Here is a 20,231-nt window from a genome sequence, read left to right on the forward strand (position 1 = left end):
AGTAAATGTTGATTGAATGAGTATCTTGTGCAACATCATACTGACATCACATCCTGTGTGCAGTGGCGTCAGTTTGCATTACTCTGCTGGAGACCCAGAGGTCTGAGGGTTTCAGTCATTGTTTACAAACTGCATCGAATATCTCAAACACAAGTTAAGGTTTTACACCGCCCATCAGAAGCGCCAATTGTCAGGTCCTAAACTAGGGGCGGAGCTCGGTTACTCTCCAGGACTAGACGGTGCGAGGGAGGGAGCGGCCAGCTCACTTATCGCGGTGTTTCCTCCCTCCTCCCGAGGGAGCTCTCGCGAGAGAAGTCAGGGTAAGATGGCCGTGCCCTGTTTTCCGGCGTGAGGTAGTGGCGGCGGCTGCGGCAGCGGGGACAGGGATCCTGGTGTCGTGGGCACCTGAGCTCTAGCTCCCCCCAGCGAGCGCGCGTCCCTTCGTGCCTAGGCGAGAGCCGGCTCTTCTCCTTCCAGGAGATGCGTTTGTCCCGGGCTCGGGGGCGCCCTGAGAGTTCATGCTGCGCTGGAGGATCCTGGCCACCGCTCTAATCGCCTTGCGCCGCCGCAGCGCCAGCTCCGTCGCGGGCGGTGAGCCTCCCGGATCCCCTCTCTGCCCCTGGCGGCGATGACCGGGGAGAAGATCCGCTCACTGCGGAGAGACCACAAGCCCAGCAAAGAAGAGGGGGACCTGCTGGAACCCGGGGATGAGGAAGCGGCGGCTACCCTAGGCGGCACCTTTACGGGAGGCAGGCTTGGGACAGGCGGCGGCGGCAAGGGCGGCAAAGCCTGTCATAAGATCTTCAGTAACCATCACCGCCGGCTGCAGCTGAAGACAGCTCCGGCCTCCTCCAACCCCCCTGGCGTCCCGGCCCTGCCGCTGCACGGTTCCTCCGTGACTACCACCTCCCAGTCCCCGGCTCTTCTAGCGGGCACCAACCCCATTGCTGTCGTCGCAGATGGAGGCAGTTGTCCCGCACACTACCCGGTACACGAGTGCGTCTTCAAGGGGGATGTGAGGAGACTGTCCTCTCTCATCCGCACGCACAATATCGGGCAGAAAGATAATCACGGTGAGGAGTGCTCGTCCCTCTCCACCTCTCCTTTCCCGAACGTAGGGTGTGCCTTCCCAGGCCTCTGGAATCCTAGGCTCCTCTCCAGCAGACCTTTCTTTCCTCTCCTTTGCTCGTCATCCGGGCCAAATGCCTGTAAATCATGACCGTTTCAGTAATAGCATGCCAGTGGTCAGGGGATTGATGCTTGTGGGTGCAAAGGAATGTTTCCTCCTTGCCCACTTCAAAGTTTCCTCTGAGAAGCTGTTTTGTTTATTTTTGAGACAGGCCTTCAATGTATTGATTTTTTACAAAGAAATTGAAAATTGCCCCATGTCCAACCTGGCCTTCCTATGTTTATGTAACTGTGTTTCTTTTCTTTCTCTCCCCTTCTCTCACCTGGGGATCTCGAATTTTGTACATATAAAATGGCCCACCTCCCTTTCATTATTGAGGTACAGATCCCAACTTGACTGCAACTGGTTGTGATTTCTACCTGCCCCCAGGTTGTCTGTTTCTTTTTCTCTGCTTTCAGGAAACTTAGTTTGATACAAAGTGTCTACACTTTGCATTTAAGATGGGATATAGAATGCTTTGATTTCTAACAGCCAAAATGTAGAAAGTTGTTGGCATTTGATACCTAGAATAAGTAAAGTGACTTAAGTAGCTAAAATTTTGGAGTAGAGTTTTGAGTGTTTTGCTTGTTTTACATAATTGCTAATAATGTTTCATCTTGATGACTGTGACTAAAAATAGTACTACAGGTTTTCATAGTAACTTCATCATAACCTATATGGCAAAATAGAGTATCATTTATTATTCAAGGACTGTATTTCTACTTTCTGTCGTAACTCATCAGCTGAACTTTTTTTTTAATTTCAAAAATGTGATGTAATTGAGTTGACTTCCAAGCAGCAGTGCATTTATTAATGAAAACACGTCAACACTGACATTTTCAACATTTAATAAGCCATTTTAAATTGAGTAGTTGACAAATACTATTTATAGCTCTGCTTTTAACTGAACATGACTATTGTATACATTCATTTAAGACACACTCAACTCTGTTCAAAGTAATATATAACACATTAATGAAATGCTTGCCTGAGGAATAAGCTCCCTTAATTCCAGTGGACTCTAGGCTTCTTATGTGAAATTAGGGCAAAAATTTAGATTAAAAAATAAGATTTCTATTGGTTGTATAATTCTCCAACAATTGCACTTGTATCTGAATTTCCAGTATTGTTTTTTTAAAATAGTTGCCTTTTTAAAAATGTTTATTTTTGAGAGAGAGACAGTGCGGGGCAGGAGGCAGAGGCAGAGGCAGAGAGAGAGGGAGACACAGAACCCGAAGTAGGCTCCAGGCTCTGAGCTGTCAGCACAGAGCCAGATTTGGGGCTTGAACTCATGAACGGCAACATCATGACCTGAGCCGAAGTCGGATGCATCACCAACTGAGCCACCCAGGCGCCCCTGAATTTCCAATATTGTAATAATATCACTGTCATTGATCATAATTCAAATCCTCAAAAAAGTACCTGAAAGCTGCACCCGGTTTTTCATTCCTACATTTATTCAATCATTTTACTGTTATTGCAACAAGCATAATATTGTTTGTTGATGGTAATGAAGTAATTAGAATCCTAAATCCCTTATACTCTTGTCCTTAGTCTACTGAACTTCTCTTTTTACATTGCTTTGATGTACCAAATGTTTGCAGTGAACTTAGCTGCCCTTGTATTGTTGGTATTTCTGATGACTGTAACCAGTGGTTCACATATCTATAGAAAGTGTAATTTTTCCCCCTTCAATATATATTTTCATCTCTCACCATGAAGTCAACTAGGAAGAGTAGCTTATATTTAATGTGCTACTTCTTTAGTCCCTTTTCTTTCTGTAGCTGCATAATTTTCCCATTACATTACATTACATGACTTTTATTCCTGATATTTTACTAACCTGGATACTTATTTAGATTTTAAGGATATTTTTTCCTTCACATTACAAAAGATAAACGCTTTTAAAATCACCAAACAAATGCAAGCTGTATATTATATTTGGATTGTTGTAACATGATAAGTGCATAGCAGTTTCATACACTCATGCAGGTGCATAGCAGAGCCATGCAGTCATACCACATCATACCACATAGTTAGTTTTATATTCACCAGAGAGATACCTTCTACAACATGATGATGATGATGATGATGATGATGATGATGATGATTATCCTCATCATAGATACAATTTACTGAGTGTGTCAGCACTATGCTAAATGTTACCTATATTATCACATTTAATTTGCACAATCACCTTGCAAAGCAGATTCTTTTATCCTTATTTTAAAGGTGAAAAAAGTGAAGCCTAGAGATACAAGGAAACTTTGCTAAAGTTGCATACTTGGTATAAATTGCAAAGCTGGGAACTGAACTAATAGCTAGGACTCCAAAGTCCGTGGTCAGACTCGGTAAATATTTCTGTTAGTCAGGACCCACTATACAGAAGTAAATTCTAGTAATGTGTAATGTGGAAATTTACAACAAAGTTCTTTAATATGTATTTTCTCATTTAGTCCGTATAGTAGCCTTATGGAGAGATTTTGCCATTGGACAAATTTCAGAGTTGCTATAGAGCCCAAACCGGTCACTCTCGTTTGTTCTGTTTCCTTTTTATGTAATGGCACAAATAAATGGGCTACCTCATCCACATGATAGCCCTTTAGATCTTTGACAAGAGCTGTCATGTTCTTATCTTTAAGTTAAACATTCCTAACTTCTGCATCCATTCTTCATTTGGCATGGATTATAAAGTGCTTAGATGGTCCCTGAAACATTAAATACTAGATATGTGTGTTAAATAAGTAAATGAAAATCTTAATCATTGTCTTTTAGTGAAACTCAGTTTGTTAATTCTTCCCTTTGAGGATGGTGCTAAGAACTAACCTTAGTGTTGGAGTTATAGTAGCCTCATAAGCAAAGACAAAAAGGAGAGCATATTCGTTGCTTTAAGCAATGTATGTTTAGAGCTGAACAGTGTGCCAATGTGTACTAAAAAGCACACATTAAGTAATGCAGTGCAAGAGTATGTTAATTTTTTAATATTGCTTTTTCTCAAGTGATTGGCTGTCCATGCTGTCCCTTCTTACAGTTTTTTTTTTTTAACCTAAAATAGGACTTTACATTTATTAAATCATACTTGTTCGTTTTGATCCTTTATTCTATCTAGCTGGAAAGCTTACTGTGCCCTAATCTGGTCATTTAGCTCACTGTTCATTAGCTCTTTCAGTTTCCAGTGATGTCTTATTCGATAAACTTTTTAAAATTGTGTATTTTTGTGTATTTACAAATTACTGACTTGAATAGGAGCAAGGATTGAACTTTTTCTTTTGTGGTAAAATGTTCATTGAGTATGAGTTGCTTTTTCTGAGTCATCAGTTATCTTGAGGAATACTGTCTTTGGATCCAAACAAATCTTTGGAAATATAAGTTAAATACAGTAATAGCTATAACATCGTGAGTATACTGTGTTCACATATGCCAAATGATTGTGACTCATTGTATATTTAGTAAAGTTTTGGGGGGGTGGGAAAAAAGATACACTACATCAAATGTTCACAAATTTATTTTTATTAATTTTTTTTAAGTTTATATATTTATTTTGAAAGAGAGAGAAAGTGCAAGTGGGAGATGGGCAGAGAGAGACGAATGTAAGAATCCCAAGCAGGCTCTGTGCTGTCAGTGCAGAGCCCAATGTGGCGCTTGATCTCACAAACCATGAGATCATGACCTGAGCCGAAATCAAGAGTTGGACACTTAACTGACTGAGCCATCCAGGCGCCCCTAATATACACAAATTTATTAAATTTTATATCCTTAGTATATCTTTAGTTATATACTATTTTTTCTTTAGTATGGAATAAAGTTTAAGTCTAAGCCTCTCTTCACATTGTAAAAAATTTTCTGAATTACTTTTTGACATTGGTAGTTAAAGCATCATGGTGAAATGCTATTTTTTAGTTGATGGTAATGATTTTTACTTCTTTAGCACTTTCAGAATTGAGAATGCTTATGAAGCATATAGAAGACTTTCTTGATTTTTTTTTTTTTTAAAATTTTTTTTTTCAACGTTTATTTATTTTTGGGACAGAGAGAGACAGAGCATGAACGGGGGAGGGGCAGAGAGAGAGGCAGACACAGAATCGGAAACAGGCTCCAGGCTCCGAGCCATCAGCCCAGAGCCTGACGCGGGGCTCGAACTCCCAGACCGCGAGATCGTGACCTGGCTGAAGTCGGACGCTTAACCGACTGCGCCACCCAGGCGCCCCAAGACTTTCTTGATTTTTACTGCACTTCTCATTTGTTAAACTTGTAATTTTGTTTTTTCCCTTGAGTTAAATATCCTCAGACGTAAATTATTTTCCTTTGGACATTAATCAGAAGCTCTTAGGTACCAGAGTGATTGAAATCCTTGATATACGAATTGATTAAACCAGCTTTTCCTAGATGTGAAAAATTCCTGATATATTCTGAGAAATTTGGCAGTTTCTGCTGCCTGTAATTACATTGCCTGGCATGTGACAAGCCATCTTCTGTATACAGTTAATTTTCATTTAAAAAAAATTTTTTTTTTAACGTTTATTTATTTTTGAGACAGAGACAGAGCATGAATTGGGGAGGGTCAGAGAGAGGGAGACACAGAATCTGAAACAGGCTCCAGGCTCCGAGCTGTCAGCAAGAGCCCGACGCGGGGCTCAAACTCACGGACCGCGAGATCATGACCTGAGCCGAAGTCAGCCGCTCAACCGACTGAGCCACCCAGGCGCCCCTTAATTTTCATTTTTAATGAGTTGTAATGTAATCTTTGTGTAGCTATTACACACAGTGATTGGAGATTTCAAATGTAAGTTAAATCTCAACTGGGAGTATTGCTGCCAATGCTGGAAACTCAAGGGAATGGTAATGAATGAAATGGTTAACATGTGTAACCTCTCTGCCCAGTGGCTGGCGGATTTCTTCAGACAGGGATTTTATTTATTTATATTTTTACTTCTTTTTTTTTAATTTAATTTTTTATTTTTTAAAATTTACATCCAAATTAGCATATAGTGAAACAATGATTTCAGGAGTAGATTCCTTAAAACCCCTTATCCATTTAGCCCATCCCCCCTCCCACAACCCCTCCAGTAACCCTCTGTTTGTTCTCCATATTAATGAGTCTCTTCTGTTTTGTCCCCCTCCCTGTTTTTATATTATTTTTGTTTCCCTTCCCTTATGTTCATCTGTTTTGTCTCTTAAAGTCCTCATATGAATAAAGTCATATGATTTTTGTCTTTCTCTGACTAATTTCACTTAGCATAATACCCTCCAGTTCCATCCACGTAGTTGCAAATGGCAGCATTTCATTCTTTCTGATTGCCGAGTAATACTCCATTGTATATATATACCACTTCTTTATCCATTCATCCATCGATGGACATTTGGGTTCTTTCCATACTTTGGAAAGTAGTTGATAGTTGAAAGATTGTTGATTAGTGCTGCTATAAACATGGAGGTGCATGTGTCCCTTTGAAACAGCACACCTGTATCCCATGGATAAATGCCTAGTAGTGCAATTGCTGGGTTGTAGGGTAGTTCTACTTTTAGCTTTTTGAGGAACCTCCATACTGTTTTCCAGAGTGGCTGCACCAGCTTGCATTCCCACCAGCAATGCAAAAGAGATCCTCTTTGTCCGCATCCTCATCCTCGCCAACATCTGTTGTTACCTGAGTTGTTAATGTTAGCCATTGTGACAGGTGTGAGGTGGTATCTCACTGTGGTTTTGATTTGTATTTCCCTGATGATGAGTGACGTTGAGCATTTTTTCATGTGTCGGTTGGCCATCTGGATGTCTTTGGAGAAGTGTCTATTCATCAGACAGGGATTTTAAAACATCAGAAAGATTAAAAACATATGTTTGGGAATTGAGGCAATAGGATAATTTGATGCCTGTATGGTATGTTTGTTTTGGCTTATTCTATATAAATCTTTAAATTTCATTTTGATATTATTTTCTCTGTTTTTGTCACTAAAATCTTTATGATGGGTGATGCAAGAAAATACTGCATTTTATGTCTGTTTGAGAAGAGGTGACTATAAAGCTACACTTTGCTTTCAAAAAAATTTTAGAATTAAGTGTTAGATGAACAGTTTTAGCCAGGAAGGTTAAAATGCTGGCACATCTTTAAAAGAACAGCAATAACTTTGTATTTTTCTCCTGTGTTTTGTGGTGTTTTCTGGACTTTGTTTTTGAAAGGCAGACCTCAGTGTCTCCTAGAAAAAAAAAGTGAAGTACTTTTTGGAGGCCCAAGATAATCCATTAAAGCGTCATGTACCTTCACTTGGCATGAAGGTGGATTGGCAGTGAAATCTGTCATTTCACTGATGTGTCAGGGTTGATTCAGTTGATCTTCATGTCTATGTGAATATGACCTTCCTCTTACCTCTCTTCCCCCGTATGCATCTCCCAACAGAGTAGGACTGTCCTTGGGTTAAATGGCTATGTTTGTTGATGGCATTGTTATAAGTATTAGAATGTGACTTGACACTTAGAATTGTTACGTGAACACATCTGCAGAGCTACCTCATAAGAGGGTAGAACGAGTCCTCTTCTCCCCTTTCCTGTACTGAACTATAATAGGCGCAGGAATCCCTGACCTTTCAGCTTTGGCAAAAAAAAAAAGGAAGCAGAAATGAGCAGTTATTTCATGTTGTGTCCTTTGCATCCTCAATAAGGCAGGAGAATTCTGGAGGAGTCCTTGAAGAATTGAATTCTAGGCAGTCTGTCCCAAGTTAATGTCATTCTTAAGTCATAGAAATCTAATGTGGAGTATAATATAATTGTCAGGATGCTTTGGATTCTAGAAAATGAACATAGTTCTTCAAAAATTGAGTGAGGGCTGGGTAGTCAAACAACATGTTCCTGTTCATATACTATTTATTTCATTGGGGGACAGATGGAACCTTAGTTTTATTAAGCAAGACTGATATTGCTGAGGGTAGGAAAAAGAAAAAAGGTCTTCTTTCTGTTTGAAGATTATGAATGGTGTTTGTTATCAGGATATATTAGGTTTAACTGTATGGTTTGGTTGAATTTCATCTGTTCTTGAGCCTGTCACTCTTGTTGAAACCTCAAAGATGATCTGCAAAACTAGGAGGCCATCTCTATATTTGGAATTAGATCTTAGTTTGAGGCCACACTTCTCTACAAAGAGGTTTTTGTGAAATTCTATTTGCTTGACTACTGAAATAAGAAGATACAATAATATCTACCCCTTGGGTGGGGTACTGTAGTCTTGAATGGGAGACTGCATTTGAAACTGTTTTTAACTCTGAAGGCTCATTTAATAGTAATACCCATTGATACCAATATCTTACTCTCGGTTTTCATGTTAAGTGTCTTCCAGCAGAAGACATTCTTGTTCCTGAGGTTTAGATAGTACTTCAGTTGAGGTTTTTATCTGATACTTGAATTTATACTGTCAGTCTTCTAAAGGGTTAGGTTTATTTGACTCTCATAGAAGTCATCTTTGATCTACTGGTGTAGTGTGTTTTGATTCTTGGCTGTAAGTATTTATCAGGCATGTTAGTGCATGTGCTCTCTTACTCAGTACTGTACTGAATTCTGTAAAACCACCTATATGCTGTGTTGAATATCCTCTTTAGCACATATATCCTTTGATTGGCTTTCATAGAGAATCATGTGGAAACCTGTATTGTTCTGTGATTGAATGCTTTTTGGAAAGTTAAAAACAGATTTTAACACCATTCTTTTTTTTTTTTTTTAATTTTTAACGTTTATTCATTTATGAGAGACAGAGAGCACAAGCAGGGCAGGGGCAGAGAGATAGGGAAACACAGAATTGAAGCAGGCTTCAGGCTCTGAGCTGTCAGCACAGAGCCTGACACGGGGCTCGAACTCACAAGCTGTGAGATCATGACCTGAGCTGAAGTTGGATGCCCAACCAACTGAGCCACCCAGGTGCCCTGATTTTAGCACCATTCTAATGATTCTTTATAATTATTTATTTTTTCTTCTCTTTGTTCGTTCTTTCCTTCATTTAACAGATACATACTGAGCTCCTACTATGTGACAGTATTTTAGGTGCAGGGGTTGCAGCAGTACCTAAAGAAAATTAGGGAGCAGATATCTGGCAGAACAGTTTCAGATCGAGAATAACAAACATAAAAGCCCCATGTTCAAAGGGGTAGAAGGAAGGCCAACTGTGACTGGTACAGGGGAGAGTGGTAGGAAATAGGAGACTTGAGAGGTAGTAGAGGGGGTTAAGCCTGTGGAGCTTTTGTAGACCAAAAGGATTTTGGCTTTTATTCTGAGTAAATAGGAAGTGAGGATTTTGAGCAGAGAAGTAACACAATCTGATTTTAAAAGGCTCCATCTGCTGCTATATGAAGCAAAGCTTGGATGGGCAAGGGTCAATTTAACATGCTATTGTAACTAGGGGTAGCTGTGGAAATAAGGAAAAAGTAGACCTGGTTTGGAGTCTAATATTATGTGTGTGTGAGTTTTCGTAGTATAGTACTGTTTATGAGAGAAAATACAGGAATTCTCCCTTTTTAATGCTTGCTCGGATGGGATTTGAAGGTGTCTAGAAGCTGGAGCTTCCTGTTTTCTCCCTAATTAGGGAGCGGGTGAAATCAAAACTATTTTTGTAATAATACAAAGTCATTGCTTGCCTTTTTCACTGTGCTGACACTTTTGCTGATGTCACAAAAGCAGTGGTGGGTAAAGTTATCAGAACCTGAGTATGAATCAAAGACCAAACTTGCTGGTATTTACTGTGTAGTCACATAATGCGTATGCCACATATTCGAGTTAAAAAAAAAAAAAAAGCCAGTTTCACTTAATGTCTTTGTTGAAGCTGTAGAAATGATTAATCAAGTCTTAATCTTGAGTACATATCTTTTTGATATTCTTTGTGACATAATACAGATTTTTCATGATGCTCTTCTGCATACTGAAGAGAAAATAAGGGAAAACATTTGTATAGTTCTTTGAGTTGTAAGCCAAACTAGCAGCTTTTGTCATAGAACACCATTTTTACTTGAAAGAACAGCTTCCAGACAAACTATGGTTTTTCCAATTTAGATACTTGGCAGACATTTTTCTGGAAAGTGAATGACTTCACAGAAGACAATTGGTAGTATTTATTGCCAATGAAGAAATTCAGACTTTGGATCAAAAATTACAATTTGGGAAACTTGTCTTTGTCACTTTGACAGTTTTCCAGGATCCAAGACTTTTTTGGTTGGATTGATGGTATTTTGATTTTTTTTCTTTGTATAATGAAATATGTTGATATTTGGAAGATCTGCGTAACTCAATCAACTGGTATTTTTCAGATGATCAGAGCATGATGTTTCAAAATCATGTAAAAGATCCATTTAAAGTACAAGAGAAACCAATGGGTTTCAGTATAACTCAATGCAAAAAGTTTATTGGTACAGTTTTAGATTTCACATTGCAGATAACCTTTAAGACATGACTACTTACTGGGGTGTCTGGGTGGCTTAGTTGGTAAAGCATCCGACTTTGGCTTAGGTCATGATCTCACAGTTTGTGAGTTTGAGGCCCGCATTGGGCTCTGTGCTGACAGCTCAGAGCCTGGAGCCTGTTTTGGATTCTGTGTCTCCCTATCTCTCTGTCCCTCCCCTGCTCTTGCTCTGTCTCTCTATCTCAAAAATAAATAAATATTAAAAAAAAAAAAAAAAAGAAATGACCACTGAGTTTTGGTATAGTAGCAAAGAGCACCTCCAATTATTTAAAAAGGCTATTAAAATACCCCTCCTTTTTTTCAACCGCATAGCTTCTGAATGTAGGTTTTCTTCAGACCAAAGCAAAATTTACACATTATTGAATGCAGAAATACTTATAAAAATCTAGTGTCTTCTATTAGGCCAGACATTAAAGAAATTGATTTTAATTTTTAATTAAAGAGTTTAAAATTTTTTTTTTTCAACGTTTATTTATTTTTGCGACAGAGAGAGACAGAGCATGAACGGGGGAGGGGCAGAGAGAGAGGGAGACACAGAATCGGAAACAGGCTCCAGGCTCTGAGCCATCAGCCCAGAGCCCGACGCGGGGCTCGAACTCACGGACCGCGAGATCGTGACCTGGCTGAAGTCGGACGCCTAACCGACTGCGCCACCCAGGCGCCCCTAATTAAAGAGTTTAAAATAGCACTATTCCTGTCATTTATTTTTTGTTTTGTTTTGGAAAATGCAATTATTTTCCTCATAAAAAATTTTATTAGTTTGTAATAGAGTGATTGTAATTTTAAAATTAATAAAATTCTACATTTAATTTTAATTTCTAATATGGTAAATATCGATAGTTTTGTCCATATAAATAATCCACATAAAAGATCTTTTTAAAAAAAAAGATCTTTAATAATTCTTTTTTTTAATAAGATTTCATTTTAAGTTATTTATTTTGAGAGAGAGTGAGCGAGCAAGGGAGGGGCAGAGAGAGGGAAAGAGAGAGAACCCCAAGCAAGATCCACAGTGTCAGTGCAGAGCCCGATGCAGGGCTTGAACTCACGAACCATGACACCATCACCTGAACTGAAATCAAGAGTAGGATGCTTAACTGACTGAGCCACCCAGGTGCCCCAAGATCTTTAAGAGTATAAATGGGATCTTGAGACAAAAAGTTTGAAAACTGTTCATTTAGTAAAAAATTAACATACAGATTTCAGAGTCATGACTCATACAATTTCTAGATATATAATTTTAGGAAATTAACTACTGTTAGCTTTATTCTTCTTACCTGCAAAATAGGAATAATATTTGTCTCACAGGGTATTGGGGTAATAAGATAAGGTTTATGAAGTATATATAGTACAGTACTGGGCACATACAATAGATGCCCTGTAAATCTAGCCTTTTGGTTGATAATTTGCATACTTTAGCACTGCAGTGGTCTTAATGTTACTGGAATATTTTTTATTCATTTGACAGAACAGAATTCAGTTTATTTACCAAGTTAGAACCACAGCATCTGATTTCAGATTTAAAAACTACATTGTGGAAAATTGGCAGAAGGTTATTTTAAGTTTTAGTATCTTTTATGTAACAAATTAGCTTAAGCAGCAGGTTGAGGTCTTAGAAAACTGAAGGGATAGTCGATGAAGCTTAACTAGGACATTTGAGCACTTAGTTTCATGGCATACTTGGCCAATAAAGCAAATCCAGTGTTGGCTAGAGAAGGAGTATGATGAAAAAATGATGATGATTTGCTTTTAAAATATTGAAGTCAAAGCATGATGTTTGGTATCTTTAATTAGAATATATTATTTCTGATTATGTACTTACCTATAAAATGAGAGGGATTGGATAGTTGAATGCAAAGTCATTTCTAGTTCATAAATCTTCTAAAAATGTGATTAATTTAAACTTGTTACAGTAATTTTAATTTGTAAGCATCAGTAGGTACTGATGCTTTTGCCCTTTCACCTTTATTTTCCTTGAAAGCTTAAGAAAATAGAGTAATAATGTAGGTGCATAAAGGCCTGCTTTCTTTACCTAGGTGCTCTGTCTAGACTCTGGTAAGTTCTCCTTAATTTGTGTAGTTTTTTGAATAGTTATTACATTCACATGCTACAAAATTATAAAAAGATGTAAAAGATACATTGTAAAAATAGTTTGCCTCCCACTCATCTTTACCCACTCAGTTACCCTTCTTAACAGCAACTGGTGTTATCAGTGCCTTGTTTTCTTCTTGTCACCATTTAGAACATGGTCCTTTTTTTTTTTCTCCTGGAAGATAGAGAAGTGAAGAAAGATAACTATTATTACCTTTTATACTATTAGGGCAAAAGTGGATATTCACAAATTTCTATGTTTGATTTTAAATGTCTCTTTTTTTACTGTCAAATTTGCATATACCTCCAATCTAGACTTCTTGGAGTTCCCATAGTTTATAATTATCTCTACTTGGGAATCTCAGAGATACTTCAAAATTCATTTGTCAAAATGTTACTATTATTATTTTCCACCTTATCCCCTCCTACCTGGCCATCCAGTCCTTTATTAAATCACATCATTAATTATCTGGTTGCTCAAGCCTCAATTATTGGGATCATTCTTTGTCTCACCTCCTCCTCCTATCCACGCATATCTAATTAACAGGTTATTTTGCATCATTCTACTTTCTGTCTCCATTGCCACCATTTTGAACACAATTTTTATTTTTTTTCCCTTGGAATGCTACACTGGACTCATATCTGGTCCCATGTCCCCCTTCCTTCACAAGAGTGATCTTGGAATGTCATTTTTATCATGTCATGTCCCTGTTCAAGATTCTTTAGTGCCTTCTCCACTAAAAAGTAAGTTCATATTTCTTACCATAGTTATAGAGCCTCACATGATCTGGCCCTTGCCTGCTTCTCTGATATAATCTTTTGTACAAATGTGTCTTTTTTTTCTTTTCTGGCAATACTTGTTTTCTTTTAGTTCCTTGAATATGCTAGGTTATTCCTGGTCTCTGACTGTAATGCTTTTCTTCTTATTCTTTGATTTCTTAGTTTCTACTCCTCTTTAAGATCTCATTTTAAACATTATCTGATTAGAGAATCAGAAAGTTATGTATCCCTTTATTAATTTTTGTCTTAGCTCTTTGTTATTTTTCTGAACACCTACCATAATCTGTTTTGTCTCATTTTCTGTTTTTCTGCTCTCTTTTGTTAACATAAGCTCCTTGAGTACAAGAATTATTTCTAATCCTAGTGGTTGACTCTTTAATATCTAGCACTATGTCTAGAACATAGTAATGCTCAGTAAATCTTAAGTGAAGATGAATGGATTTTATCTCTGGGTAAAATGTTGGGAAAAATAACAGAACCTTTGAACTTCTAATTTACATTAAAATATAATAATGACTCTAGAATCAAGTAAACTAGATTATGAGAAAAAATTTTAATAATAGTAATATGTGATTATATATAGAAATTATATTGACTGACAGGTGTTCTATCCTGGAAGCAATGCAATATGACATGAAACCCTTGCTGATCAGAGTAGGGGTCTGCATACATAATTAAAGGGCAAGATAGTTATACAGTTGTTGAATCACTCTGTTATATACCTGAAACATTGTGTGTGAACTATACTTCCATTAAAATTTTTTTTTTAAAAGTGCAAGATAGTAAATATAGGCTTGCAGGCCTTACCATCTGTTGTGTGAAAGTAGCCATCAACAATGAGAAAGAATGAAATCTTGCCATTTGCAACAACATGGATGGAACTGGAGGGTATTATGCTACATGAAATAAGTCAGAGAAAGATAGATATCGTATGTTTTCACTCATATGTGGAATTTGAAAAACTTAGCAGAAGACCATGGGGTAAGGGAAGGGGAAAAAATAGTTTCAAACAGAGAGGGAGGCAAATCAGAAGAGATTCTTAAATACAGAGAACAGGGGCGCCTGGGTGGCGCAGTCGGTTAAGCGTCCGACTTCAGCCAGGTCACGATCTTGCGGTCCGTGAGTTCGAGCCCCGCGTCGGGCTCTGTGCTGACGGCTCAGAGCCTGGAGCCTGTTTCCGATTCTGTGTCTCCCTCTCTCTCTGCCCCTCCCCCGTTCATGCTCTGTCTCTCTCTGTCCCAAAAATAAATAAACGTTGAAAAAAAAAATTAAAAAAAAAAATAAATAAACTTTAAATACAGAGAACAAACTGAGGGTTGATGGAGGGGGGTGAGGGAGAGGAGAAAATGGGTGATGGACATTGAGGAGGGAACTTGTTGGGATGAGCACTGGGTGTTGTACGTAAGCGATGAACCACGGGAATCTACTCCTGAAGCCAAGAGCACACTGTATACGGTGTATGTATACATTGACAATAACTTGATAATAAATTATATTAAATTTTTTTTAATTTAAAAGAGAGTAGCTATCAACAATTCATAAACAGTCAGCAGGTGGTTATATTCTAATAAAACTTTATTTATGTCGTATGCCTGAATTAGAGGATGAGAATGTATCTATATGGGAAACAGATGGCAAGTTTGTGCCCTGCAATAAGCCTACCCCTTCTTTTTGCCTTCATTTATTGCTATCCTTAGGATTATAGCAGTAGAAAAATAATAAAGCTATTTCTAGTATCTTAGAAATATTCACATCGAAGAAGCAAGTGGGCAAGTAAGCTTATTTTAGTCAGGCGACATACCTGGGTGATGATTCTTTAGGTAAAATTAAATGTCCAGTACAAAGGCTTTTGTAAGGAAGACTTTGCTTTTAAAATCGTTAGGGACATGAATAAATATTTGCTGCAATTCTAGCAACCTTACTTATCCCCCATTTATCTTCTATTTATTTTTAAGCAGCATATTGTAATATTATTCACATACCATACATTTGAACCATTTAAATTATACAGTTAAATGGTTTTTGTTGCATTCAAAGTTCTGTAGCCATCACCACAATTTGAGAACATTTTCATTCCCTAAGAAGAAGTCCTGTACTCCTGACCTTTTACTTCCTCCTCCCCCCCCCCCATTTGCCTCAGCCCTAGATAGCCACTAATCTGCATTCTCTATAGATTTGATTATTATAGACATTTCATATAAATGGAATCACAATATATGGTCTTTATGACTGGCTTCTTTCACTTAGCACATTGTTTTCAAGGTTCATCCATGTTATAGCATGTATCAGAACTTTACTCCTTTCTGTTGCCAAATAATATTCCATTGCATAGATGTACCTCATTTTATTTATAGTTAATGGGCATTTGAGTTGTTTCTACTTTTTGACTATTATGAATAACACCGCTATCAACATTTGTATGGAAGTTTTTGTGTGAACATGTTTTCATTTTCTTGGATATATACCTTTGGCTGGGCCATGTGGTAACTTTTTCAAAGTATTTTACTTTGTATGAGGATTTATTTCAATTTCTCCTCCTTGCCAATACTTGTGTTATGTCTTTTTGATTATAACCATCCTAGTGAATGTAAAGTTGTATCTCATTTTAATGGCTAATGATTTTGAACATCTTTTCATGTGCTTATTGGCCATTTGTGTATCTTCTTTAGAGAAACAGCTATTCAGATCCTTTCCTGTTTTTAAATTGGGGTTTTTTAATTATTTAGTTGTAAGAGTTCTTTATATATCTGGATACTATCAAACTTATAATTTGCAAAATATTTTCCTCCCTAGGTTCTCTTTTCACTTTCTTGATGCCATTCTTTGGAGCAAAAAACATTTTAATTTTGATGAAAGCCAATTTATTTTTGCTTTTGTGCTGTGCTTTTGATGTATCTGAGAAGTCATTACCTAATTCAAGGTCACAAAGATTTACTCCTTTGTTTTGTTTTGTTTTCCAAGGGTTTTAATAGTTTTAGCTCTTATAGTTAGGTCCATGATCTATTTTTTTTAATTAATTTTAAAAAATGTTTATTTATTTATTTTTGGGAGAGAGAGAGAGAGTGAGTAGAGGAGAGGCAGAGAGAGAGAGAGAGAGAGACAGACAGAATACCAAGCAGGCTCCTTGCTGTCAACACAGAACTCAACGTGGGGCTCAAACTCACTAACCAGGAGATCATGACCTGAGCCAAAACCAAGAGTTGGACGCTTAACCAACTGAGCCACCCAGGTGCCCCTAAATTTATTTTTGAAAGAGAGAGAGAGACAGAGAAATGCATGCAGGGGAGGGGCAGAGAGAGAAGGAGAAAGAGAATCCTAAGCAGGCTTTGTGCTGTCTTGTGGAGCCCTACATAGTGCTCAAACTAATGAACCATGAGATCATGACCTCAGCCTAAATCATGAGTCGGACGCTTAACTGACTGACACCCAGGTGCCGCCTGTCCATGATCTATTTTGAATTAATTTTTGTGTATGGTATGATTGATCTGTTGATATTTAGGAGTGTCTTTATGCAAGTACATACTGTTTTGGTTACTGTGGTTTTGTAGTAAGTTTTGAAATTTGTAAGCCTTCCAATTTTGATGTTCTTTCTCAAGATTGTTTTATATATTCTGGGTACTCTGAATTTTTATATGAACTTTAGGATCAGCTTGTCAGTTTCTTCAAAAAAGCCAGTTGGGATTTTGATGGAGATCGTTTTAAAATTATAGACCAATTTGGGGAGTATTGTTATTTTACCAGTATTTAAATCCATGACTTCAGGATGTCTTTCTGCTTATTTAGGTATTATTTAATTCCTTTCATCGATATTTTATAGTTTTAGGAATATGTCTTGCACTGTTATTTTTATCTTTCATTTCTATGTAACAACTCCTCTGTCTCTCAACTATCTGATACTCTTCATTTTATCTAGAGTATTAGAATAGAGTGTCACAGGAAAATGCTTAGATATCAGCTTGTTCTTTTAGCTTCAGAGTTTAGAAAGGGTTTTTTTACTTTGGTTCATTTTTTGAATGAACTGAGAGGAAAATGGGGGAAGTCTGATTGTCTTTTCCCATACTAGATTTGAATAAATCTTCATTCCAGGATGGATGAGCAGGAAAAAAAAGTCATTTGATAGTCTTTGAAAAATACTCATTTAAAAGAAGTGTCATCAAAGTATCCTGAAGATACTGTTAAGTAAAGGCTTGACAGTATAGAAAATTAAATGAATGATGTAAAAAAAAAATAATTTGAAAACAGACTGTATAGGAAAAAGAAAAATTAATGAGGGATAAGTTATAAATACAGAGTTATACCTCTATAGATTTCATTTGATGAGTAATATGTATTTTCAGATAATAAAACAGAATAACTAGAACAGAGGCAATACTCAAAGCTATAAGTAAAGAAGAAAAATATTTTTTGATCTAAAATTGGTTCAGACTCCAAAGTTACAACTCATAGAAAATTAATGAAAAGAGATTCTGTATATCTTGGTGATATTTTAAATTTTAATGAAGAATTCTATACATATATAAGTAAAGAGCACAGATTGCTATTGAACAAATGAATATCAGTTTGGCCTCAGACCTCTGCAATATTAGATCATACTTGCTGTGACATCCTCTAACTGTAGAATTCTTTCTAGTCAGGTATTCATTTGTGAAAGCAACAATAACATTCTAGAAAATAGATTAACCACCATGCTATCATTCCTGAAAAGTATTATTCAAAGAAATATCCCAAATCATAAGAGATGAATTTACATGATTAACCCAAGAAAGGAGTTGTGTCAGAAAAGCGTTGATAGTGAACATTGAAACCACTTAAATGTACCATAGATGAAATCTAATAATCATAGTAAATATGATTACAATCTTGACAGCAAATTTCCAAAAAAAAAAAAAAAAATCTTTTGCTTCAAAATTTAAGACATATATTCTATAAAGGGTAAGAAAAAGGTTTATAACTATTGATTAAATTAGTGAAACAAAAATGGAGATGAGAAATAAAAGCATTAATTTCTTCATTTTTTGTAAAAGGGAATCAAATGTATGGTTTATTTTTTGACTGTTAGATAAATGTTAAGTTTAAAAGTATTTTCTAAAAAGGTGTAAATTTTACTGCAAATAGAATTTAAAATCTGTCTATATTCTGTGTTACTGCAGAAAATAAATGCCATTTTATTTATTTATTTTTTAATGTGTTTTTATTTTTGAGAGACAGAGAGACAGAGTGTGAGTGAGAGAGGGAGACACAGAATCTGAAGCAGCTCCAGGCTCTGAGACGTCAGCACAAGAGCCCAACATGGGGCTTGAACTCATAAACCACGATATCATGACCTGAGCCAAAGTCGAATGCTCAACTGACTGAGCCACCCAGGCGCCCCCCATTTTAAAAGCCCAGATAAAGACAGAATAAAAAGCAAAAGCACTTTTAAAAAATAGAAATTTCCCAAACTGTGATTATGGCAAATAAGGCTTTATATTCTTTTATTGTATTAGTAATGGTTTTTGCCATTGCAAGTGAAACTCACTGCAAACTAGATTAAGCCCAAAGGTGTTTATTGATTCGTATAACTGAAAGTGATAGAGAAAGAGCTAATCTTGGGTTTGTATGTATCCGGATCTCCTGCAGTGTTGTGAGGACTTTTTAACATTTTTTTTCTTTTTCTAATAATCTCTTAGCTTTGCTATTAGGTAAAGCTCCATTTTTTTCCTTTTGCAGTTGGGTTTTATCTGTTTCAGTTTTTTAGCCTCTGCTCTTGACATTTTGTGCCAGAGAATTATTTGTGGGATGAAATTGTCCAGTGCATTGTAAGGTATTTAGCAGTATCCTTGGCCTCTACTTTCTAGATGCCATTAGCACCCTCACTCCTCAGTTTTGACAAGAAATGTGCCAGACATTGCCAACTGTTCCCTTGGCATAAAATTGTCCCTGATTTAGAACCAGTAACTGAGGTGGTAGAGAATATGAGAACCACCTTAAAACATTGTGGTTCCAGCAGCAAAAGACAGTCTTCCCAGCCAGTTCTAGCACCAAAATAAAAATGCAGAAAATAATTTTCTAGGAAAGAAAGAAAGAAAGAAAGAAAGAAAGAAAGAAAGAAAGAAAAGAAAAGAAAGAAAAGAAAGTCAGTCAGTCCCAGGTGGGAATTGTGCCTTTCCCTGAAATAGTATTCTAGCTGGGTCTAAAAATAGTAGCTATGGCATCTACTAAAAGGAAGGGAAAAGACTTTTACAGGCACATCTAAAGGAAATTGGAAAAAATGGAAAATTTATGGCTGAGTCAATGGCAAAGATTATGAATGGAAAGATTAGTTACTGATAAAATTGAACTTGAGATAAGAATGATTTAAAAGTACTAAGAATAATTATATTTTGATTGAAGTTATGATCATTAGTGCTCATAAAATTATCTCATTTTTATGCATTAATAGTACCAAAGAATAGAAGGCATAGTATTACAGATATGGAGAAAAGTTAAGAAATAAAATTGAAGTATCATTTCTGCCTCTAGTAATGATGGACTAGATTAGAATTAGTCTTCCTTAGAAACAAATAAGAATCAAATATTTAACTTAAGGTTATTGGAAATCTAACAAGGTAGGAAGTAATTACTGGGCCAAGTTCTGGCAGAAGATGGAAATCCAAAGATTTAAGCCTCCCATTTTAGGTTATTTTGCCCCAGTAGCTTTTGTAGAGCCAAAAGAAGTAGTTAAGAGGCTGAGCAGCACTTTTGATGGCCTCACTGAGGTAAGAGGACAAGCAGTGGAGGCCAGT

At 36.9% G+C, this 20,231-nt stretch overlaps 1 protein-coding gene across 1 annotated transcript in view; it reads left to right on the forward strand.

The window, feature by feature from the left end:
- Nucleotides 1-365: 365 nt before the first annotated feature.
- Nucleotides 366-20,231, forward strand: part of ANKRD13C (ankyrin repeat domain 13C) — a 90,477-nt gene continuing 70,611 nt past the window's right edge. The window contains exon 1 of the mRNA XM_047084353.1: nt 366-1,073. Coding sequence (XP_046940309.1) covers nt 629-1,073 — 445 coding nt within the window. The 5' untranslated portion in view covers nt 366-628. The remainder of the gene's footprint in view (nt 1,074-20,231) is intronic.

Source organism: Lynx rufus, unplaced genomic scaffold (assembly GCF_022079265.1).
Source record: "Lynx rufus isolate CCGP_SWC_20201006 ecotype Redwood Valley unplaced genomic scaffold, mLynRuf1.p SCAF_2, whole genome shotgun sequence".
NCBI classification, from domain to species: Eukaryota; Metazoa; Chordata; class Mammalia; order Carnivora; family Felidae; genus Lynx; species Lynx rufus.